At 46.1% G+C, this 24,206-nt stretch overlaps 2 protein-coding genes and 1 long non-coding RNA gene across 11 annotated transcripts in view; 1 reads left to right on the forward strand and 2 right to left on the reverse strand.

Annotated features, from left to right (window-relative positions):
• Positions 1 to 840, reverse strand: part of CACNB4 (calcium voltage-gated channel auxiliary subunit beta 4) — an 86,254-nt gene extending 85,414 nt beyond the window's left edge. For all 4 annotated transcript variants that reach the window (XR_008431912.1, XM_053948155.1, XM_053948151.1 and 1 more), the window contains exons 1-2: positions 819 to 840; positions 652 to 735 (exon numbers count right to left, since the gene is read on the reverse strand). Coding sequence is in view for 3 of the 4 variants with exons in the window: in XM_053948155.1 (XP_053804130.1) it covers positions 652 to 735; positions 819 to 827 (93 nt within the window). In the remaining variant the exon portion in view is untranslated. The remainder of the gene's footprint in view (positions 1 to 651; positions 736 to 818) is intronic.
• STAM2 (signal transducing adaptor molecule 2) overlaps positions 1 to 24,206 on the reverse strand; it is a 53,468-nt gene that overhangs the window by 23,725 nt on the left and 5,537 nt on the right. For 3 of the 6 annotated variants that reach the window (XR_008431911.1, XR_008431909.1, XR_008431910.1), the window contains exons 2-14: positions 19,625 to 19,709; positions 15,339 to 15,414; positions 14,153 to 14,248; positions 11,761 to 11,907; positions 10,835 to 10,904; positions 10,301 to 10,487; positions 9,539 to 9,633; positions 9,035 to 9,117; positions 8,784 to 8,871; positions 8,335 to 8,389; positions 7,319 to 7,472; positions 6,182 to 6,339; positions 652 to 735 (exon numbers count right to left, since the gene is read on the reverse strand). Coding sequence is in view for 3 of the 6 variants with exons in the window: in XM_053948148.1 (XP_053804123.1) it covers positions 5,329 to 5,512; positions 6,182 to 6,339; positions 7,319 to 7,472; positions 8,335 to 8,389; positions 8,784 to 8,871; positions 9,035 to 9,117; positions 9,539 to 9,633; positions 10,301 to 10,487; positions 10,835 to 10,904; positions 11,761 to 11,907; positions 14,153 to 14,248; positions 15,339 to 15,414; positions 19,625 to 19,709 (1,478 nt within the window). In the remaining 3 variants the exon portion in view is untranslated. Of the gene's footprint in view, positions 1 to 651; positions 736 to 2,421; positions 2,669 to 2,827; positions 5,513 to 6,181; positions 6,340 to 7,318; positions 7,473 to 8,334; positions 8,390 to 8,783; positions 8,872 to 9,034; positions 9,118 to 9,538; positions 9,634 to 10,300; positions 10,488 to 10,834; positions 10,905 to 11,760; positions 11,908 to 14,152; positions 14,249 to 15,338; positions 15,415 to 19,624; positions 19,710 to 24,206 lie in introns of those variants that run through there. The other 3 variants (XM_053948150.1, XM_053948149.1, XM_053948148.1) reach the window with 3 other exon arrangements.
• Positions 17,770 to 21,123, forward strand: LOC128790942 (uncharacterized). The gene is made up of 3 exons (XR_008431913.1): positions 17,770 to 18,293; positions 18,949 to 18,997; positions 20,996 to 21,123. It is a non-coding gene; the product is annotated as an uncharacterized LOC128790942 (long non-coding RNA).

Genomic DNA, 24,206 nt, shown 5'->3' on the forward strand with positions numbered 1-24,206 from the left:
AACGAAATTGGTAATATTTACTGCAAACAGCGTTTTTTAGCTGAGGGTGATGCTTCAGGGGACTCAGGATGTCAGTCTGTGCCTGAGTGAGGGACAGCTGGCAGGCAGGAGTGGGAGACTGGGAAGAAGGATGGAAAAAGGGAGCAGGGAAGGAAAGGGGTGGCAGAGAAGGAAAAAGGGAATGTTAGCAGGAGCTTCCACGCTGATGGCTACCAGTGCTCCTGCAGTGCACGGGGCTGCTGTGCAACCAACCTCAGATGCCGATGCTCATGACACACTTAAAACCATTTTTTTTCCCCTAGAAATGCTAAAGTCAGGAGATCACTAAAACCTCAGCTTCCATTCCCGACGCCAAGCGCGTCTCCCGGTGTCCCAGGGAAGAAGGAGGAAATGCCCAGCGGGTCAGTCACCGCCGGGAGCCCGAGGCGAGGACGATCCGTGCTGTGGGGCCGCTCCCAGCCCCGAACTCCGCCGGTGCTCGCAACTCGAGCGCTGCCGGAGCCGGAGCGGAGCATCCCCGGGCAGCGGCACCGCCGCGCTCCGCACGGGGGTCCCGGCCCCGGCGGGACGGAGCCCCCCGAGCCCCGGAGCCTCTCGATCCCCGGAGCCCCCCGAGCCCCCCCCCGGCCGTGCCCGAGCCCCGGCGCTGACCTGCCGCAGGATGAAGCTGGTGGAGGTGGTGCTGCCGTCCGAGCGCTTCAGGCGGCTGCGGCGCGTCGCGGTGCCCCTCGTCACCTGCCCGGGGACAAAGCATCAAGGTCGTGCCACCGCCCCGGCCCCGGCCCCGGCCCCGCCGCCGCCCCCGGCCCCGCACGCACCGCGGCCATGGCTCCCCGCTCCCCGCTCGCCGCTCCCGGCGCTCCCGGGCGCTCTCCGGGCGCAGCGGAGCCGCTGCCGGGGCGGAGCGCGCTGGGGAGGGGGCGGCGGGCGGGGGGCGGCCCCGGGGCGGGGCTGGGGCGGCAAAACCCCCGGAGCCCGGCCCCGGGCCGGTTCCACCCGGGGACAGAGCCTGGAGCCCGACCCCGGGCCGGTTCCAGCCGCGGAGAGAGCCTGGAGCTCCGGCTGGGAGAGAGAGCTGGGGGTGCTCACCTGGGGAAGAGAAGGATCCAGGCAGAGCTCAGAGCCCTGGGAATGTTCCCCTGGAGAAGGGAAGGATCCAGGCAGAGCTCAGAGCAATCCCTGGGAATGTTCCCCTGGAGAAGGGAAGGCTCCAGGCAGAGCTCAGAGCCCTGGGAATGTTCCCCTGGAGAAGGGAAGGCTCCAGGCAGAGCTCAGAGCCCTGGGAATGTTCCCCTGGAGAAGGGAAGGCTCCAGGCAGAGCTCAGAGCCCTGGGAATGTTCCCCTGGAGAAGGGAAGGCTCCAGGCAGAGCTCAGAGCCCTGGGAATGTTCCCCTGGAGAAGGGAAGGCTCCAGGCAGAGCTCAGAGCCCCTTGCAGGGCCTGAAGGGGCTCCAGGAGAGCTGGAGAGGGACTGGGGACAAGGGATGGAGGGACAGGAGCCAGGGAATGGCTCCCACTGCCAGAGGACAGGGATGGCTGGGACATTGGGAATTGGGAATTGCTGGCTGGGCTGGAATTCCCAGAGCAGCTGGGGCTGCCCTGGATCCCTGGAGGTGTCCAAGGCCAGGCTGGACATCGGGGCTTTGGAGCAGCCTGGGACAGCGGGAGGGGTCCTTGCCATGGCAGGGGTGGCACGGGATGGGATTTAGGATCCCTTTCACAGGGGATGCTCTGAGCCCACCTGGCCCCTCCAGCTGAGCCCCAGGGCCCTGCCCACCCCTTCCCACACCCATCAGCACCGACTGACAGCAACTCCCAGCCGGGGAGAGCTCCGTTCCCAGGGCACGGAGGAAAACAAGCTAAATCGGGAGATGATGAGTTGGAAGCTAAAACCCGAGGAAGATTTGGAAGCGGGACCTGGATTTCCTGCTTCACCTGCAGGCACATCACACCTCCCACCGGGATGGAGCAGGAGGAGCCATGGGCACATCCTCACTCGCTCCTGCACGCTCTGAGCTCACCCAGCCAGCTCTGCCCAGGCTCCAGCCCAGCCAGCGTCCTCCTGCCCAGCTCCAGACACCAAATCCTTCCTTCCTTGCCTGAAAGGAGCAGCCTGGTTTCTCTGCCCACGGTGAATGTGGGTCAGCCAAGGCTGTAGTCTAAATCAGATTATTTCTACATTCGGTTTCATCAAATGGCCCTAGGAAGGCATTTCTGTTGAAACATTACTCGTGAGTTCCCAGGGAAGGATTCTCCCCAGAGTGGGATTCAGAAGGGAAAACCAGCCAGCATTTCCCAATAATTCAGGATACAATTTGGCTTTTTAAAGGTTGGCTTCCAGCCTGAAGTGACCCCAAATCAACCCACTGGGGTCAGAAGCTCCAAAGGGCAGTAAAAAAAAAAAAGATGAAAACCAGTGACTGATGTGTAAATGAGAATTTTTGGGGCTCTTTGCAGGCGTTTCTGATGTCCATGAACAGCTTCAGCAGCAGGATTAAAGCCCAGGGATTCACCCTGATTTTCTGGGATGAGCCAGGATTCTCAGGCACGATCACAGGACTCAGCTCTTGCCTCTCTGAGCAGGGAATTCTCCAGGGTGTGTTTGTGAACAAACGTGATTCAGCCCACAGACACCTCTCAGTGCAAGCAGGGGCAGTGCCTGGGAGTTCTTAGAAAAGATGCACAGATAAAAATAAGGGAAGAAAATCATCTTCATTTCAGCAAATAATCCCTGAGAGAGGCCACAGCATGGAGGGACAGAGTCCCACAAGCCCAGGGCCATCCCCACCAAACCCTGCAGCACAAAGAACAACAGCACAGCACTTGGAAGGTTTCAATAATCTGATTTTTAACATTATTTCTGGAGCCAATTGGAGAGACAAAGGTGACAGAGCACAAGCCCTCAGAGCACTCTGGGGTGACAAACTGAACAGACACAACAGGTCCCCAGCTCACACCAAAGGAAATGGATCTCGTAGTGATATTTAACACCCATGAAACAAATACACCACGTGGAAAGTCTCATTAGAAAGTCGCCCAGGTTCCTATGGTAAGGGTTTATATGAAAAAGCAGGAGTTCTCCACCCTGAATTCCTGATAGAAAACAGCAGGTAGAAACCTAAGGTAGAAATCTGGAGTTAGAGAAATCCTTTGGCAGCATGTTCAGTTTACAATCAGGCCTTAAAAATAAATATGATCATGTCTAGAAATATGAAGAGAAACACCAACCCCCTCTAAATACACTGGTTTAATAATAATTAAATTATTTTACACTATCTACAAGTTGCATATCACAGAGTTAGGAGTAGAAGAGGTGACAGAAGGACAAATCCTGCTTTTATAAAAGTTCAGGCATGTGTGGAGCTGTGTAGAAAATCTCAGACAAATGAGTATATACATTATTTATACTTAACAATTAACATCATCAAATCACATCTGGCTGGCTCAACTGAAGATTTCTCTTGGCCCAAAGCTCAGAATCCAAAAAACCACCAATTTAAATTCCCAAACAAACACGGAGAACTCATAGCAACGAGAGCAAGGTTTAGTTCTACCCCAAACCAACTTGGAACAAAGTAAACTCTGACAAATAAAAGCTCCAAACAATAAGGATTTGGAACAGCAGCACTGAAATAAATTCATTTCCTCAAAAGACACAAGGAACAAGTCATGAAAACACTTCAGTATTGCCACGTGTGTTATTTGTACTGAGCTTCTTCCAGGGCAAGGATCAAGACAAATTAAAGTCATGTCCAAAGGAAAGACAAAATCCTTCTTCCAATTGCACACATTTAAATAAAAAGTGATTTAAAGAGCACTTTTTGCATGAGCATGATGCTGCAAATATAAGATCAAGATAGCAAAGAATTAAATAAATGGAGGAGGTGCTGAGTGAAGGGTGGGTTTTGTCACTCAGCAGCCTGGGAGTTCCAGTCTGGGATGAAGTTTACACATCAAAAATGCTTATTTAGACATCTGGGAGCTTCCTGCATTTAATGGAGATGTTTTTATCAGTAATTTGCTTCCATTATTTCCCCAAACCAAGGATTATCACTCACCAGAGGTGGTTAAAAGCAGGATAAATGTGACCATGCTCCAGTGAGCAGGTGAACAGGAGGATGAAGTGATTTTTTTTTTTTTTTTCAGCAGTTGAAACAAGAAAAAGAAAGAAATCCCACATTCCCAAAGGATAATCCAGCTCATCTGCTCCCTTGGACAAACCCCACCCTTTAAAAAGTGCATCAGGGAAGAAATTCTTGGATTTCTTTTCTCCCCAGCTGCCACTCGTGGCCAGCTCCGAGGCAATCCCTCCTCCAGGGAAAGGAGCCCAATCCCACCCACCAGCACATGGGATGGCCTCAAATCCCCCTTTCCCAGGGGTGCAGGAGCTCTTCTGGGCTCAGGGCTGGTTCAGACATGGACACAGTGGCAGAGAAAGGAAATCCAAGCGAGGCAGAACCCCCTGGTCCCATCAGGGCAGTTCCTGTTCCACTCAGCTCCCCCTTGCAAAGGGAACAGATCCTCAGAGGCTTCAGCAGCTTCCAACCTTCTCCAGCCCCTCCTTTCCCACGAGGAATTCCAAAGCTCCTTCACTTCTACATCCATCCAGAAAGGAAAACTGAGGAGAAATCCTGTGCAAGTTCCTGGCTCAGCACCTTGGATCATCCCCTGCCTGCTCTTCCCAAGGAGCCTTGAGCTGGCAGCGCCACCTCTGCCAAGACACCGGGGAATTGGAGGAAAACTTGTTTTCCTCAAGAAAAAACACAGCAACTCTCTGTGTTTTCCAAAATACAGAGGCAGCACTGTTAAACCCCTCTTTTCCTCCTATTTCCACAGGGATGTGGTCCTGAGTGGCAGAGTTTCCTCTTCCAGCTGGCGCCAGGGACCCCTCGGATTCCGCGGTGCGTCCTTCGGGAAGGGGACTCGGAATTGCAGAGGTTCCCTAAAGCCACTGGGACACAAGGATTACAGAAGACACCAGAGGAGGCAAAGCAACAGCATCTCAGCATCCTCAAGCTTCCAGAAACACATTGAAAAGAGAATTATTTTGGGACAATCTTTCAAAGATTCACAAGTGGCGTTTCCTGAAAGCGCAGGGAAAGAGGAAAAAAAAAAAAAAGGGACTCGGAGGAATGGGGAATTATTTTAAACCATCCCTTAATCTAGTTCAGGATGCAAAAATGCAAATAACCATCAGAGCTGGTGCCTATTTTTGCTCTGCACCACCCTAACGCAGCGAGCTGGGTTATTTGAGAGGAAGATGGACTCTGATATCCACGGCAGGGACTCCCAAAGACCGCCGGGTGGGAACTCCTCGATTCTGGCTGTTCACAGCAGAGGCTGCTGGTGGAAATTGGGCTGCTGCTGGAGCAGGGAATGAGCAGGAAGTGCCACGGGATAACCTGGTCCTTGGTTGCTCTGGAATGCTGCCACGTCCACGGCCACGGCCATCTGGTGCTGGGGGAAGGCAGCGGTGCCGCTCGGGAAGGGCTGCGGCAGCGCGGGCTCGGGGCTGCGGGGACACAACACCAACCACGCTCACAGGGCCAGCTCGGGGCCAAGCACATCCACCACAGCACCATGGGCACCCCCAACACAAGCTGGGAGCCTCCAAAATATGCACATTTGAAAATGACCCGACCAAAACGGTCATTTTGGAAGGAATTTCACGCTCTGCCGGCTGCAAAAATACAGTTTTTTACATGCATACTCTCAACTTAAAGCAGCTCTGGCCTTGCACTTTCCCTCCTGTTACTCCTCCATGTTAATAAACAGAGTTTCCCAGGAATTCCATACTTTTCATGCCTCTTATGTGGCAGTTTTTTATGGTTTTTCCAAGAAAAAACTTCTTCACCCTCAAAATTCTCCCAGCAGTTCAATAATTCCACTACGTAACTTTTACTTTTTAACTTACTCTTGCTTTTTAACTTAGTCCTGCTATTTAATTTTTAATCTTTGCTGCTGGGTGCTTAAAGCTGAGGTCAGAGGTTCCTCTTCAACCTTCCTGGGAAACCTCCTCGTGCAGCATCAGTTTTACCCAGAATAATGCTCTTGTTGCTCCCTGGTTTACTAAAATCGGTGTTTTCCTCTCAAAAGCGACGTGCCGCTAAATGTAAATGCCACGAGAAGGTGCAAAGAGGCAAAATTCCCCCCCAGGAAGAAGAATTTGCTGGATGCATACCTTAAATAAGCAGCTGGAGGTGGCTGAGTGGCTGCAGAGTTGATGCTCTGAGGCAGAGACCTCACCTGGCTCACCTGCTCCGGGGCCAGGCTGTACCCTGGGGACATGGACACTCCCTGGATCATGTAATTCCCACTGGGAGGCTGCACAGGATACGACTGCAAATCAAACCAGAGGCAGGAGATTTGGTGCTTAGCACACTTTGGAGTGAACCCACCAGAATATTCTACAGCTGGAAGCAAAACCTGCAGTTTCTTCCAATTCTGGTTTAAGTAATGCAGGATTCCCTCCAAATTCAGGTGGCACGGGCTGGAGCTGCTGGTGGGGGTTGGATTTGGGGTAAACAGGTTTGTCCCAAATAAAGCCCAGCATTATCCTGCATTTCTATGCACCAGTCTTGGGAGGAAACAGCAAACTCCAGTTGCCTTTTGGCTTAAATTACTTTGTAACCTCCAAATATAATGAATTTTCCATCGTTACTGGAGTTAAGGGCACGGAATTACTTTTAACTGACATATTTTCAGATCTAGCAGTTGCTATGGCAACTATTCTTTTCCCACTGAACAATTAACATGAAAGTAAAATTCACTTCAAGTAAAAACGCTCATTCTGTGCTTTTTGAGAAATCTCTCCTTCCCCTCCATGTTCATTCCTTAAGCCATCATTAGGGACAGTGTAAAACAGTTTGGAGCACAAATACAACACATTTAGAACCGATACAAAATGTTCAGTTTTCTAAGGGCAAAAGGAGCTAAAAGCAGAGTGTTTCTATATTTAGCAAAAAATACATTTGGGATTAATACACTGATATTCCAGCTCCCTCCCATCCCCACTATTAGATAAGAAGGGAACATTTTACTTGGAGATTGACATGACTCACAGCAAGAATATCCACCAGGCTGCTGCAACACCCAATCCCAACTGCAAGAAATGAATTATGGAAGGGATCTTTTGGAATTTTCAACAGTGGCCAAGCAAAACCTTCTGTTCTAGTGCATAAATCCCAATTTCTTGCAAAGGCAACGTCAGATTGCTCGTGGGCTCCCTTTGGTTCTTGCTGTGATTTTTTTTAAACCAGGGATAAGCAGCAGGGAATTTCCAGATCCCAGGGAATTTCTAGATCCCAGGGATACTGACCTGCACGGAGACTCCAGAGGAGGTGGGTGGGAATTGTGCAGGGTGCTGGAGTTTGGAGTAGGCTGAGTACATGGGGCTCTCATTCATCAGTTTGTTGTAGAGCTCCAGAGCTTCCAGAACCTTCACGTTCAGCTCGGATAACTCGGAATGTTTCCTGTTCCAAAACAAAGGGAGAGGGCACTGAGCTGCTGGGACATCTTAGGTGGGGAGGAAAGAACAGTGCTGCACTGAATATGCAAGAAAAATAAGCCCCTAAAAGGTCAAAGGTAAACATTTTTACCCATTAATATTGAAAAACTGCTGCTGAGTGACTGGAAGGAAAATCCAAGAGCTGCACAACCATTGCTGGCACCAAACCAGCAACTCCCAGGTGAAATTCCCTGTTCTTTTCACCCCCAAATATCCCCAGGAGTCACAGAGTCATGGAATGGTTTGGGATGGAAGGGACCTTACAAGATTTCACTCCAAACTTCTGCCATGGGCACCTTCCACCATCCCAGGGTGCTCCAGCCTGGCCTTGGACACTTCCAGGGGCAGCCCCAGCTGCTCTGAGAATTCCAGCCCAGCCAGGAATTCCCAGTTCCCAGTATCCCATCAATCCCTGCCCTCAAGACATTCCCTGGGTGCTGTCCCACTGTCTCTTGTCCCAGATCCCTCTCCATTTTCCTGATCAGCTCCTTCAGGTACTGGGCAGCCAAACCTGAGGAGGCAGAGGTGAGGATAACCTGGAATAATCACCAAGAGACTGAAAATTCCAACCCCTGGACAGCCTGGAGAAAGCTACAGTCACAAAATGCCAAAGTAAAAAGCATCCATGACCTGTGCAGGGAATTTTGGGAGAGCAGCAATCAAATCTCAGTGCATGCACTCAGAACCTGATATTTCAGCATTAAAAAATAAAGCTAAAGTTGTTCAATCTTTTTTGCAAGGTTTTCTAGCTTAGGAGATGAAAGCACCAAGAAAATATCATTAAACCTGCCCACTTTGAAGTAAATCAGTGAATAAATTGTGCTCACCTATCTATCTCTTCTAGTTTTTCATCTATCATTGGACCCATCTGCTGGCAGATATCTGTGAAGACAAAGTGTTGAGGCAGTTGATGTCTTGCACAATTAAATGTTTAAATACAGCCAAAAATGTTTTCTCCAACTACAGGAAAATTAATTTCTTATTTATTTCAGGGTTGGGATTGGTAGATGGATCTTGCAAAGCTCAGGCATTTTACAGAGCTGGGAGTTATGCAAATGACTCTGCTAAACGTGGAGCTGGCTTGGAACTATTAAAAAAATTCAAATTATCCCCAGAGCCCCACACTCCCACGGTGAAATAAGTGTTCTCCAGCACTGTTAGTAGAGAGCACAGCTCCCCTAAGCTTAAAATAAACACAAAGAACTCCCAGCTCAATCCACAAAAGGTAATTGTGAGAAGAAGTCATAAAAAAGAGCTCATTTAGTGCTGCAAGTACCTTCTGAGTTGAGAAGATCTGGAGAATCAAGCTTTAAATCCGTGGGATCTATGCTCTGAAGTACCTGCAGTGTTTTATCCATCTTATCCTGAAAGGGGAAACCAAGATGAAGAACTTTCATTTCTCAGCCATGCCAAGATTGGTTTAATATTCAAATAAAAGTTCTTTATAGCCAAAGAATCATCTGCCAACATTCAGCACCAAAATCATTTCTAAGCCCAGCAATATTTTATTTTAAAGTGGTTTCATACCTCATCAATATAAACTGGCTCAGGTTCTGCTTTCTTAATTTCTTCTGCAGTGTCCTCAGGAACAGAGATTTTGTCCACAGCTGCTGGAAGAACAGAGATGAGTTTCTTTTCTCTCTGTTGCTCTGATAACTTCAAACAAACATTTGCTCCTTGTTATTTTTCTGTGTGAAAAGACACTGTGACATTTGAAATGGCAATTTGCTGGATTTGTAAATATGCTGCTGACAAGGAATTATGGTGAATCGAACCAAATTTCTGTCACAGAAAATGGTAATAAACTTAAAAGAGAAACAGAGGCAGAAATTAAAGGGAGTTATGGAGTGATCTGTGCTTGATTGCTTGAAACAAGGGCAGGATGTCTCTCAATTCTTTCCTGGGGCTGATAGAGGAAATTATTTTGCTGCTGGGCTAATTAGGATTGCAGCACAAAGCTGCCTTGGTGAACTGATCCATCCTTTCAGCCCTTGTGAAATAATCCAGCCATCATTTCAGCAGGTAACTCACCTGTCTCGGGCTCCACAGTCAAGTCAGAGGTGACGAAATTGGATGGGAAGAGCCCCACTCCTCTGTGGTTCTCCCCTTTCCACCAGTTGGCATCACTGGGGAAATAAAGAAGGGTTACAGAGCTCTGGGGTGAACAGAGCCAGGGACATTTTTGGGGTTTTTACTCAAAACCTGAGGTACAGAGACATATTTGGTGGCTTTTTTACCAAAACCCTGTGACATTTAAAAGAGAACTTGCAGGGATTAGCACAAAGCCAAACAGGAGCTGAGGCACAGGGGAGGGAAGGGAGGAAGAGGAGTCAGGGGATCACTGAAAACTGAACACAAATCTTTACATTGATTACTTGCCAGCCCTTTAAAGCTGTATATATCCCTAGAGGTGTTAACAACAATCATTATTTTAGCTATTTTTAATCAGTTTTATTCTTGGCAAATCTGATTCTTGATAGCCAGAGGTTTAACAGCTGCTGGAAGCAGATGGAATGTGATGCCAATGCATTTTCTTATCTCAGACAACCAACTAAGATTTATCTTCAAAACTACAAATTGGATGAAACACTCGAGGTTCTCCCTGCACTAAAAATGATTTGAGGTCAGAAGCTAGGAATTTGGAAGGAGAAAAGGAAGAGAAAGGGACGTGAGGAAGGGCAGAGTGACAATTACATTTCTATGGGAGGGAAAAAAGCATCAGAGGAAAAATGTGCTACCCTGAGAAAACAAAGAGTGGTGGAACAAAGCCAGCTCCACCTGAGAGTATTGTACCTGTCATCCAAAACAAAAATAATCTCTCCACTTTTAAAGGTGAGCTCATTGTCCTCGACAGCTTCAAAGTCATACAGAGCTCGCACCTTCCTCAGGCTCTGGGGGTTTTGTGCCATTTCTGCAGATGGGTACAAGGATTTGGTCTCCATTTGCTGCTGCTTCTGCTCTTGCAAAGACAATTCAATAGCTGCAGGTGGGGCAGAGAGGAAAAGAACAAGTTTGTGGGGTTTATCCCTGGAGACAAAGCAGTTTGATTTCTTGATTTAACAAAAACAGCATTTATTGCTTTATTTAAACAAGGTCTGTATCTGCTTCTGTAGGACTGGAAGGTAACATTTCAAATGCTGTGTGAGTGGGGGGAATGTGTCTTACCCCAAATCCCCATGGGTGAGGGAAACACCTGGAATGCCACAATTCCCAACCTGCTGTGCCCTTGGTTTCAGTGCTGTGCAGCAGGGAAGAGCCCAAATTCCCATTTCCCTGCTTTTTAACCAAACTTCTGGAGTCCAACCCAAGGCTGAGACAGGCACTCACCTTTAGCTATATCCTCATCTTCTTTGGATTTACTGGATGAGGAGCCATTCTTAGCAGCACTGGTGGAAGCCTGCAAAGGTGGGAACAACAGAGGGACAAATGACAATGAAATCTCCATAATTTGGTATTTTAAAAAATTAGCACCGAGTTGTTCCTGATCAGGTGGATTATGGAATCCAGGTGTTCTCCTAGAAATAAAAATCACCACTCTTCAGGCTGGTTTCTGTTTTCAGCAGGGAAAAAAAATAACATAAATACTGAGATTTAATTGAAATAACTGACTTTATTGAAATGGTTATTTTAATCATATTTATTACAGTGAGACTACTCATTTAAATGACTCTTTCCACCTTTATCCTTCACTCCTCCCTTCAGGAGAGAAGATGTAGAGTTGGGAGCTGCTGACTTAAATCCTACAATTCTCCCCAGCAGCACAGTGAAATCATTCCTGGAGTTTTCATTCCCACCAGGAACTGGAATTGGGTGCCAGTGCTCAACTCTTCCATGTCCCTGCCATATGTTTTACACATAGAGCAGATTTAGAAGTGAAAACATCTTTGTGGAGGAAGGAAGGATTGTAAAAGTTAAAAAACTCAGAGTGTTTGTAGAAGTTAAAAAAACTCTCTGTTTCATATAGAGGAAAGTAAACTTTGCATGAGGAAATTGTAACAGAAATCATAATTTTAAGTTTCAGGACTGAATAACATGGAAATATTTAGCACCATCAATTATAAATTCAGGATAAAACCACCTGGCATCCTATCTGCTCTTAGCTTGGGCACAACAAACCACCAGAAGTGAAAAATAAACCACTCCAAACCCAGGACAACTCCTGACATGGACAGGAAATGGAACAAACAAGAAAAGGGGATGTGGGAAAGGAGACCAGAGCTTGGGATCCATCACTGTCCCAAAGCAGCTCTCACCTGGGATCCTGCTGCAGGAAAAGTGACCCCTTCTTCCTTCAGGGACTTGATGGTTGCAGATATTAAACTACATTGTGGATCTTTCTGGAATTCTTCTGACCATGCCACCATGAGGGTTTTTAGCTTTTCACACACTTTTGGGTGAGCCTGGAAGACAAAATTGGATAAAAAGGGATGTTTGAGCCTCAAAATGAACAGAAGGAGGTGTAACCAAAATTGTTACCAAACCCATTTTACTATAAATATACTTAATTGTTAATAATTGTGTAGATTGAGAAGATTTGGGGAGCAGAGTGTAGAATATCTGACCTTTTATACCCTGATCTGGTATTCCAGAGAACATGCTGAGCTCCTGGAGCCCTAATTCTGGAGAAATTCAGGCTGCCTACCACACTTACCCCAAATTTCTGCCTTTCTGTGTTACTCACCCTCCATTTAACCTCAATTTTCTCTTCATTCCTACTCAAGTGTGTTGTTTTCCACTTCCCAACCACATCAACTGGTCTGATATAAGCCACTGTCTTTCCCTACAAAAAAAATCCTCCAAGAACTCTTTCCCTACAAGAAATCCTCCAAGAAGTCTTTTCCTACAATCCACCTTTTCTGGCCTCTGCAGTTTCTCCTCAGATGCCAGGACAGCTTTGTCCCAGCTGAGACACCCTCACAAAAACCTGATCTGAGTCTCCTTGAAGCAGCTTCTCCCCCAAAAAGGAATTCTCCATAGGGACAGTTTCAATTCCCAAACTGGGAGCTGAGCTGCAGGGACAGCCTGGCAAAGGAAGATCATTTGCTTGGAGTGGGGGCAAACCACGATCAATTCATGCTCTGCCTGGAATTCCTGTGGCTCCCCCAGATCCTGGCACTGGGACAAGATTCCCAACGCAAGGAATCAGATCCCACTCAGGGCTGGGAGCCCAGCATGGGCTGAGCAGGGAGGGCACTGCCAGCTTTGGGCTCCAACCTGTGGTTTTTTTTAACAGAAAGTTTGCTGGGCTCAGGAGCAGCACAAGGAATTTTGTCACACTTGGCTGAACTCATTTTCCCCCTGAGAAGAGGGAAAAAGCCCAATTTTATTCATTATTGCTCCAAGGGGGCCAGGGCTGGGGGTGAAGGGTCAGTATTTCCCAAGAACACAAAATTGTGCTCCAGAACCCATCCCTGGGTGGGATCCCAGGATTCCTGCCCATCCCTGGGTGGGATCCCAGGATTCCTGCCCATCCCTGGGTAGGATTCCAGGACTCCTGCCCATCCCTGGGTGTGATCCCAGGATCCCAGGGTTCCTGCCCATCCCTGGGTGGGATCCCAGGGTCCCTGCCCGTCCCTGGGTGGGATCCCAGAGTTCCTGCCCATCCCTGGGTGGGATCCCAAGGTCCCTGCCTGTCCCTGGGTGGGATTCCTGCCCATCCCTGGGTGGGATCCCAGGATTCCTGCCCATCCCTGAGTGGGATCCCAGGGTCCCTGCCCATCCCTGGGTGGGATCCCAGAATCCCTGCACATTCCTGGGTGGGATTCCTGCCCATCCCTGAGTGGGATCCCAGAATCCCTGCCCATCCCTGGGTGGGATCCCAGAATCCCTGCCCATCCCTGGGTGGGATCCCAGGGTCCCTGCCCATCCCTGGGTGGGATCCCTGCCCATCCCTGGGTGCTGAAGGTCAGTGTGAGCTCCAGGATGGACCCTGGCTAACGGGAACACAGGCAGCACTTCCAGACCTATTTTTCCACAAAAGCCAGGAACACAAGAGCTGTGAACTCATTTTGCTGCCCAGCAATTTTATTACTTTCCTTAATTGCTTTGCTCAGCCTGTGCTGATTGCAGGGATCTGAACACCCCTTTTTAACCCATTATCCAGGTCTGCCTCCAAGTGGAGCAGTGATCAGGGAAAAGCTGCTCCTGCTTACTCAATTCCTCACATCCACATTTAGATCCCAGCAGCTGCTTGACCCCAACCATTTCAGTCTCCTTTGCTTGGTTATTTTCCCATTCAGCATTCCCAGAATCTCTAAAATGTCTGTACCTTCATCCTTTTCCTTGTACAAATCTCCTTTCACTCCCTCGTAATTCTCCCTTTCACTTCAGCCCAGGAATTTCCTTCAAGCCTAATAAAAACTCCCCTCAAGAAAAGCTGCACTTACCACGATCAAATTAATGGAATTAGGAACAGAGATTTTAATTACAATTGCTGATGTAATTTTGTAAAAATGTGAAGGATTATCAGCTGTCAGCTCTTTAACAGATTCTTTTTTCAGAGTAAAAATGCCACAAATTTCAGTGGAAACACAGCACCAAAACTAGAAATTTACTAAAATATTTAGTAAATATTTTATTTACTAAAATAATATGGAGAAGTTACCAAAATAATTCTGCAGGGATTGCAGGGTCTGAAACATTTACCTTGTTTATTAGAGCTCGAGCTTCAGTGGCAAAATCCCGGGAACAAACTTCCAGGTGGAAAATCTTCCCACAGTTTGACACACAGGCTCCTAAAAGCTGACAGCAGAAAGAAATTGGGAAAATGCAGGGGGAAAAAAGTGCAAATTAAAAAAAAAATTTGTTATTAATAATAATAAAATTGCGAATAAAAAAAGAGTGCAAATAATATAAAATAAGAAAAAAAAGCAAATAATACTGATAAAAATTCAAATTTAAAAAAAAGAGTGCAAATGCAAAATAAGGGAAAAGTGCAAATAAAAGAGTGAAAATAATACTGATAAAAATTGCAAATTAAAAAAAGAGTGCAAATACAAAATAAGAAGAAAATGCAAATAAAAAAGAGTGCAAATAATAATGATAAAAATTGCAAATAAAAGAGTGCAAATGCAAAATAAGGAAAAAGTGCAAATAAAAGAGTGCAAATAATACTGATAAAAAAAATCAAATGAAAAAAAGAGTGCAAATGCAAAAGAAGAAGAAAATGCAAATTAAAAAGAGCAAATAATCCAAAATAAGAAAAAAAGTGCAAATGAGTGCAAATAATAAAAATTGCAAATAAAAAAGAGTGCAAATAATACTGATAAAAATTGCAAATTAAAAAAAGAGTGCAAATGCAAAATAAGAAGAAAATGCAAATAAAAAAGAGTGCAAATAATAATAAGTGCAAATAAAAAAGAGCAAATAATCCAAAATAAGAAAAAAGTGCAAATGAGTGTAAATAATAATTGCAAATAAAAAGAGTGTAAATAATCCAAAATAAGGAAAAAAAAAGCAAACTAAAAAAGAGTGCAAATAATCCAAAATAAGAAAACAAAAAAAAGGCAAATTAAAAAAAGAGTGCAAATTATCAAAGATAAGGGAAAAAAGTGCAAATAAAAAAAGAGTGCAAATAATTCAAAATAAGAAAATAGTGCAAATAAAAAAGAGTGCAAATAACAATAATACTAATAATAAAAAGTGCAAATTTTAAGAAGAGTGCAAATAATAAAAAATAAGGGAAGAAAAGTGCAAATAAAAAAAGAGTGCAAATAAAAAAAAAAAAGGTGAATTCAGCATGGACACTAATTTATTAAAGATATTAATTAATTGCTCGGTAAATTGCTGCATTCCAGGAGGGTTTTTGGGGGGAATTTGGGAATTTGCTCACTGTGAGAGCTTGCAAAGCCACGTGGGGAACTTTGTGATTCATTCTCTTCATGATGGCTTTAAGGCAATCCTTGGCTCTGCAAAGGAACAAGAAATTCAGGGTGAATGGGAGGGACAGGAGCTGAGCAAGGCCTGAGCCAAACCCCCAGCAGAACTGAGCTTAAGTGTGCAAAAACGGCACCAAAGCTGAGCTTAAGTGTGCAAAAACGGCACCAAAGCTGAGCTTAAGTGTGCAAAAACGGCACCAAAGCTGAGCCTAACGAGCAAAAACGGCACCAAAGCTGAGCCTAACGAGCAAAAACGGCACCAAAGCTGAGTCTAACGAGCAAAAACATCACCAAAGCTGAGCCTAACGAGCAAAAACGGCACCAAAGCTGAGCTTATTGAACAAAAACATCACCAAAGCTGAGCCTAACGAGCAAAAACGGCACCAAAGCTGAGCTTAACGAGCAAAAACATCACCAAAGCTGAGCTAAGTGAGCAAAATATCACTACTGAGCAAAAACGGCACCAAAGCTGAGCCTAACGAGCAAAAACGGCACCAAAGCTGAGCCTAACGAGCAAAAACATCACCAAAGCTGAGCCTAACGAGCAAAAACGGCACCAAAGCTGAGCTTAACGGGCAAAAACGGCACCAAAGCTGAGCCTAACGAGCAAAAACGGCACCAAAGCTGAGCTTAACGAGCAAAAACATCACCAAAGCTGAGCTAAGTGAGCAAAATATCACTACTGAGCAAAAACGGCACCAAAGCTGAGCCTAACGAGCAAAAACGGCACCAAAGCTGAGCCTAACGAGCAAAAACATCACCAAAGCTGAGCCTAACGAGCAAAAACGGCACCAAAGCTGAGCTTATTGAACAAAAACATCACCAAAGCTGAGCCTAACGAGCAAAAACGGCACCAAAGCTGAGCTTAACGGGCAAAAACGGCACCAAAGCTGAGCCTAACGAGCAAAAACAGCACCAAAGCTGAGCCTAACGAGCAAAAACGGCACCAAAGCTGAGCTTACGAGCAAAAACGGCACCAAAGCTGAGCTAAGAGAGCAAAAATATAACCAAAGCTGAGCTAAATAGGCATAAATGGCACCAAAGCTGAGCTTAATGGGCAAAAATGGCACCAAAGCTGAGCTTAATGGGCAAAAATATCACTACTGACCAAAAATGTCACCAAAGCTGAGCTTAATGGGAAAAAATGTCACCAAAGCTGAGCCTGCAGAACAAAAATGTCACCAAAGCTGAGCCTAATGAACGGAAATGTCACCAAAGCTGAGCCTGCAGAACAGAAATGTCACCAAAGCTGAGCCTAATGAACGGAAATGTCACCAAAGCTGAGCTTAATGAACAGAAATGTCACCAAAGCTGAGCCTGCAGAACAGAAATGTCACCAAAGCTGAGCTTAATGAACAGAAATGTCACCAAAGCTGAGCCTACTGAACAGAAATGTCACCAAAGCTGAGCCTGCAGAACAGAAATGTCACCAAAGCTGAGCCTAATGAACAGAAATGTCACCAAAGCTGAGCCTAATGAACAGAAATGTCACCAAAGCTGAGCCTAATGAACGGAAATGTCACCAAAGCTGAGCCTGCAGAACAGAAATGTCACCAAAGCTGAGCCTGCAGAACAGAAATGTCACCAAAGCTGAGCCTGCAGAACAGAAATGTCACCAAAGCTGAGCCTAATGAACAGAAATGTCACCAAAGCTGAGCCTAATGAACGGAAATGTCACCAAAGCTGAGCCTGCAGAACAGAAATGTCACCAAAGCTGAGCCTAATGAACAGAAATGTCACCAAAGCTGAGCCTAATGAACAGAAATGTCACCAAAGCTGAGCCTAATGAACAGAAATGTCACCAAAGCTGAGCCTAATGAACAAAAATGTCACCAAAGCTGAGCCTGCAGAACAGAATTGTCACCAAAGCTGAGCCTAATGAACAGAAATGTCACCAAAGCTGAGCCTAATGAACAGAAATGTCACCAAAGCTGAGCCTAATGAACGGAAATGTCACCAAAGCTGAGCCTGCAGAACAGAAATGTCACCAAAGCTGAGCCTAATGAACAGAAATGTCACCAAAGCTGAGCCTAATGAACAGAAATGTCACCAAAGCTGAGCCTAATGAACAAAAATGTCACCAAAGCTGAGCCTGCAGAACAGAAATGTCACCAAAGCTGAGCCTGCAGAACAGAAATGTCACCAAAGCTGAGCCTGCAGAACAGAAATGTCACCAAAGCTGAGCCTGCAGAACAGAAATGTCACCAAAGCTGAGCCTAATGAACAGAAATGTCACCAAAGCTGAGCCTAATGAACGGAAATGTCACCAAAGCTGAGCCTGCAGAACAGAAATGTCACCAAAGCTGAGCCTGCAGAACAAAAATGTCACCAAAGCTGAGCCTAATGAACAAAAATGTCACCAAAGCTGAGCCTGCAGGACAGAAATGTCACCAAAGCTGAGCCTGCAGAACAGAAATGTCACCAAAGCTGAGCCTAATGAACAGAAATGTCACCAAAGCTGAGCCTGCAGAACAGAAATGTCACCAAAGCTGAGCCTAATGAACGGAAATGTCACCAAAGCTGAGCTTAATGAACAGAAATGTCACCAAAGCTGAGCCTAATGAACGGAAATGTCACCAAAGCTGAGCCTGCAGAACAGAAATGTCCCTGAACTCGAGCCTCTCGGGGCTGGGCAGAGATTTACCCCTGACCAGCGTGTCTGGCCTCAGCTGGGGGTTGGATTGGCAGAAATTCCCTTTTTCCCCCTGGCATTCCACATCCATTCCCAAAAAGCTGCTGCCAGGCCAGGAAGGGAAGCAAGGCATGGTTTGGGCCAGACAATGACAGGAATGTCCCCAGAAAAAAGAGAGGATTCAATAAATGGGGATTTTAGTGGATTTCATCCCCAGCTCTTGGATCCCCTTTCCCACAGCCTGAGGACACAAAGATTTGTTTCAGCACGATTTGAGGTGAGTGGAGAATAATAAAAAGCATTTTAAATGCTTCTGCTGAGGGGGTTCCACACTTTAAATGAGCATTAATGGCTGGCAGGAGCTCAGGCACATCAAAGGCTTCATTAACACTGATATTTGGAACATTTACAAACATGAAATCCTAAAAAAAAAAAGCTGATGCAGCATTTAAAAAATAGTATCACTTGAACTGCTGGATTAGCAAAGCACAGAAAAGCCTCTGTGCCAGAAAAACACACTTTTAGTCCTAATATTTTCATCTTATTTCATGTACAAACCATCCAACAAAGTCAACTCAGTTATTTTAAGCTGTATTTTTATTTAGGGTAGGCAACAATCTTCATTATTTTCAAGGGCAGAAGGGAAGAAAATGACACAAAAAATTGAATTAAAATATGCCAGCAGCAGTGGCATTTAAAATTCAGAACCTGGGATTTTATTTTCTATACAAATATGTATTTTTAGATGGAATGATGCATTTTATATACTTCTATTTCTGCATATGTCACTTTTAAAAAATCACAGAGTTTTTTTTTACAACATCCCTTCCTCCAAAATCAGATTTAAAACACTTCCCTCTACAAAAGTCTTGTGGCATTAAAAATTTGGATTTTTAATACAGGACTCAAAGGACATTTTTTTTTTCCTTCAGGAGCAAAGATTCCCAGACTGAACAGATTTGCTGTTATTCCTTGTGGCAGGTAATCAATTAAAACCAAACCAAAACAACCAAAAAAAAAAAAAAAAAAACCAACCCAATTTTAATGTTAAATAGAACTGGTAAAAATTCTGAATTACTTAAGAATGCACTAATTGAGGATTAATTCCAAATTTAGAAGATGTTATCACTCAAAAATTCAGCAAATATTTTTGGCCACTACAGAATCACTGAAATTCCATTTATGTTCCACTCAGGCTAAACTGATTCCAAGTGATTTGTGCTTTGATCCCTATTTTTCCCCCTTTTCTCTCTGATTTTTCCTAACAACCAAAGACAGATAAATATCATAAAAAGCCCCTGGTCCTTTCCAGGTGTTTTTCTGCACAGGATTTATTTCCCTTTCTCCTCCTGGCACAGCCACTTCCCCAGATTTATACCAGATCATTAAATATGAATAACTTGGGCGTGCTGTGCAAAACTCCAGGAAAAACCTGGAATGTGCTCAGCACACAGAAACTGCTCTGCTCAAAATCCTCCAGGAATGTTTCTTTCCAAGGATTTCCAAGCCAACTCCATGGATTTGGGAGCTTGGGCATTTTTGGTTCTCTGTGCCATTTTCTTCCTTCCAGCAGCGCAGAATTCCCTGGAATGCCAAGGCCCAGCTTACCCATTGGGAGTGCTTCCAACTTTGTCACAAATATCCATGATAAGCCCCCAATCCTCACTGGTGTTGTATTCATTTGTAGCTTTTTCTGGAAAGAAAAAGAAGATTTATTAAGTGATTTATTTGTTCAGTTCAGATCCTATCAATAGAATGTATCCCTAATTAATATTTCATGGATTCATGGAATGGTTTGGGTTGGAAGGGACCTTAAAGCTCATCTTGTTCCACTCATTCTGTAGATTAATTAATAAGGCTTAATGGTATTTATTTGTGCTTCTGAGTTTTTATTAGCCAGCTTATTCAAATCCCATGTCAATATTACAGGTCAAGTTAATAAACAGCAAATGAAATATTTTATTGCATATGCTGCTTCAAGATTAAAGTTTTAACCAACTCAACTCAATTTTATTTTGGCTGCTCAGCAGAAAGATTTCCACAAAGGGAACACGAACACAGCACCCACCAATGTTCCAAATCCCTTTTGTTACAGATGTAAAAAAAAAGGAAATGGAGAATTTTGGCCATAATTTATCCTCACAAACTGAAATATTTACTTCAAGGAAGTAAATATTATTTTGAAATCACAAACCTTCTTCAAAACTTACCCCAAAAATGATAGAATTGCTAAATTTTGTTTTTAATTACATCAATATTTTAGGGAATGAACAACGAATTCATGGATGGTGGGGAAAATAAATGAGTGCCTGCAATTTTAAATACTTTAAAAAAAAATTTAAAAAAAAGGAAAATCAAGTCAAATCAGCCTCTGGAAGCTGCAGATTCCCTGGATATGCAATCCCTAAGTAGTGAAGAGATTCCCAAGGTTATCCTGAAGTATTTCCCAAGGATCCACTGAAATTTCCCTGAGTGGAAATCACACCAGCTTTTCCTGCCACGGCAGAAATAATCCCAACTCTCCCACTGGCCACAGGAAGGTTTGATGATCACAGGCTTCAGCAGGACGATTGCACCTCAGAATTATGGAATTATTTAGGTTGAAAAATAATGATGGAATTATTTAGGTTGACCTTTCCCTCCCAGGTCCCAAAGTCCCAGCTGTGCCCACCCTGTGCCCACCCAGAGCCCTGAGTGCCACCTCCAGAATTCCTGGGACACCTCCAGGGATGGGCACTCCAAACCTCCCTGGGCACTTCCAATCCCTGAGTGCCTTTCCATGGGGAAATTCCTGCTGCTGCCCACCCTGAGCTGCCCTGGGCCAGCCTGAGGCCGTTCCCTCTCCTCCTGTCCCTGTTCCCTGGGATGATCCCAAATCCTCCCCAGCTGTCCCCTCCTGGCAGGGAATTCCAGAGACTCCTGTCCTGCTGGGAGAGCCTGGCCAAACTGGGATGTGATCCCAGATTTGCTGATTTTTAGGATGAGGGCTGCCCACGTGAGGTGGTTTGGATGGCTGGAAAATCCTGGAAGTGCCCCAGGAGCAGAAGTGCAGGAGGACAAGGAGTGTTCTCAGCCCCAAATGCTCGGCCCAGGCCGAGGGCACTGCAGAAAACGTAAATAAAATCCAAATATTTCACCTACAAAGCTGGCATTTCTAGCTCAACATCTCTGGGACTTCACCGCTGGCCTGGCTGCTGTGCCAGGCCTGGAAATCGCTTTCCAGGAAGGGATTTCCCCAAAACCCACCCTGAGCTCCCCTGGCCCAGCCTGAGGCCGTTCCCTCTCCTCCTGTCCCTGTTCCCTGGGATGATCCCAAATCTCCCTGGCTGTCCCCTCCTGGCAGGAATTGTGCAGAGCCACAAAGTCCCCCCTGAGCTCCTTTTTCCCCAGATCCCTCATCCCACACCATCCCTATCCCAAAAGCTCAGCTCCCAGGCCTTGTCCCTGAGCCAGCACATTCCCACAGGAGCCAAGTGCCTCCCCTGGGCCCACCCAGACCTGAGAACAGCTGTGGGGATCCCAACTCTGTCCTTCCCAAACTCTCAGGGATCTGGAAGTTTCCCTCCCTGCCAGCCTGACAAACTGAGCAGCAGCTGCTGTTCTCCTTCCCTAAATTCAGGAACAATTCTGAAGGATAACTCCCTCCCAGATGCTGAGACAGAGCAGAAACAGATGTGGGAGGATGCCTTCTCCAGGATTTTTTCAGCACAGAGGGAACGTAACCTTTAAAAACATGGAATGACTTGTCCTCTGCAGCCCTCCAATTAATGAAGGAACATTAGACCTGAGCTGGCTTTTATGGAAATAATGATAAAAGCAAAATGTGCTGCTTGGGGTGCTTTGATAAAGAACTCCAAGTGCAAGGAATGGCTTTTCCCTGGGTGAGCTCCCCGAGCTGCTGTGTGGTTCCAGGGAATGCTGCCAGCCCAGGAGAGGGGAGAGCGCTCACAGCAGCAGCTGGGAAGGGGCTGGGAATTGTTTCCTGCTCCCACAGCCAAAAGGAGAAATGCCTGGAGAGCTCCTGCCCCAAAGCACTGCCACAGCTCTTCCAGGAAAGGAGGGAATGCTTTGCACTGAGGGAAAATGGTCAGGATCATCCCTGTAACACACAACAGCCGAATCCTGAATGTCCCTGAATCCCTCACTGGGAGGGATGGGAGGCACCTGAATCCCAACCCAGCCCTGCCATGGGCAGGGGCACCTTCCCCATCCCAGGCTGCTCCACCCTGGCCTTGGGCACTGCCAGGGATCCAGGGCAGCCACAGCTGCTCTGGGAATTCCAGCCCAGCCAGGAATTCCCAATTCCCAATCTCCCAGCCATCCCTGCCCTCTGGCACTGGGAGCCATTCCCTGGCTCCTGTCCCTCCATCCCTTGTCCCCAGTCCCTCTCCAGCTCTCCTGGAGCCCCTTCAGGCCCTGCAAGGGGCTCTGAGCTCTGCCTGGAGCCTTCCCTTCTCCAGGGGAACATTCCCAGGGCTCTGAGCTCTGCCTGGATCCTTCCCTTCTCCAGGGGAACATTCCCAGGGATTGCTCTGAGCTCTGCCTGGAGCCTTCCCTTCTCCAGGGGAACATTCCCAGGGCTCTGAGCTCTGCCTGGAGTCTTCCCTTCTCCAGGGGAACATTCCCAGGGCTCTCAGCTCTGCCTGGAGCCTTCCCTTCTCCAGGGGAACATTCCCAGGGCTCTGAGCTCTGCCTGGAGCCTTCCCTTCTCCAGGGGAACATTCCCAGGGCTCTGAGCTCTGCCTGGAGCCTTCCCTTCTCCAGGGGAACATTTCCAGGGCTCTGAGCTCTGCCTGGAGCCTTCCCTTCTCCAGGGGAACATTCCCAGGGCTCTGAGCTCTGCCTGGAGCCTTCCCTTCTCCAGGGGAACATTCCCAGGGCTCTGAGCTCTGCCTGGAGCCTTCCCTTCTCCAGGGGAACATTCCCAGGGCTCTGAGCTCTGCCTGGAGCCTTCCCTTCTCCAGGGGAACATTCCCAGCCCTCCAGCCAGGTCCACTGCGTTATTCTTGCAGTATTTCTTTTCTCTTTTTTCACAAGAAGGGATGAGCAATACACTGAGATAAGACCAAAAAATGAGAGAATAACCCACTTTGGATCAGGCAAGGAGTGGGAATGCTCCAAGCTCCATCTTTCCCAAGGAGTGGGAATGCTCCAAGCCTCCCTGTTCCATCCTTCCCAAGCCCAGCTCCTCAACCTGGGCTGGGGCAGCTCCACCTCAGGACCTTCAAACTCCCAGAACATTTTGTTATTTCAGCCCTGAATTCCCTTGGGACAGGCTCACCAAGGAAGATCTGGGTTAAAAAACCAGAAATATACTAAACCACAACATTGTTTCTCCACCTGTGCCACTTCCTATGCAAGAAACAGAAAATGAGCACGGATTTAGCACAAAAATAAAAATCACTCCTTGTGCACTTTCAGCACAGAAGGCTTCTGTGCTAAACCAGTGCTTGTTTGTTTTTTAGTGGCTGCCACCACTAAAATCAAACTTTTCTTGATCACTTTGCCCATGAAGTGAAATCAACCCTGGCCTGCACAGAAAGAGCTCAGATTTCACACAAAGCATGGAAGAACTTTTCACAGAGAATAGTAAATATAAACGCAATGGAGGGCGACTCCAGGTGCTCTTTTCCAGGAGATAAAGCAGAAACACGGGGATGAAAGGCAGAGGTTTAATCCACACCCCTTCCTTTGTAGAGCCTAATTAGAGAATTCCAGCTTGGATTTAATTAGAGATCATGGCCAGGATGAACCTGCAGTCACAAGGCAGCCCTACCTGTAATGATCCCTACTCATGGTTCTATTATAGCCTAAAAAATTGGATTAAAATACGTTATTAAAATAACTTTTTGCAATATACATCCAGTTCAATGAAAGGCCTTTATAAAATGCAGTTTTTTTGCTTGAAAAGTGTTTTGTTTCATTGAGGCAAATAATCTGAAAAGGAAATAATTTCATTTGTCTGTCAAAAAAAAAACCACAAAAAAAAACATTGGAAAGATTTGAGAGGGATTAACAGAGATTATAATCCAGAGCCTGGAAACACCCAAGATGAAAGTGAACAACTCTTGATTTGTGTATAATATATAAATTATATTAAATTATAAATTTGTGTTTATTATATAAAATATCTTTCATAATATAAGGAAAACCACTAACTGTGAGGCTGTGGTATATTAAAAAAAATAAT

The sequence above is a fragment of the Vidua chalybeata genome, chromosome 7 (assembly GCF_026979565.1).
Source record: "Vidua chalybeata isolate OUT-0048 chromosome 7, bVidCha1 merged haplotype, whole genome shotgun sequence".
In the NCBI taxonomy this organism is placed as follows: Eukaryota; Metazoa; Chordata; class Aves; order Passeriformes; family Viduidae; genus Vidua; species Vidua chalybeata.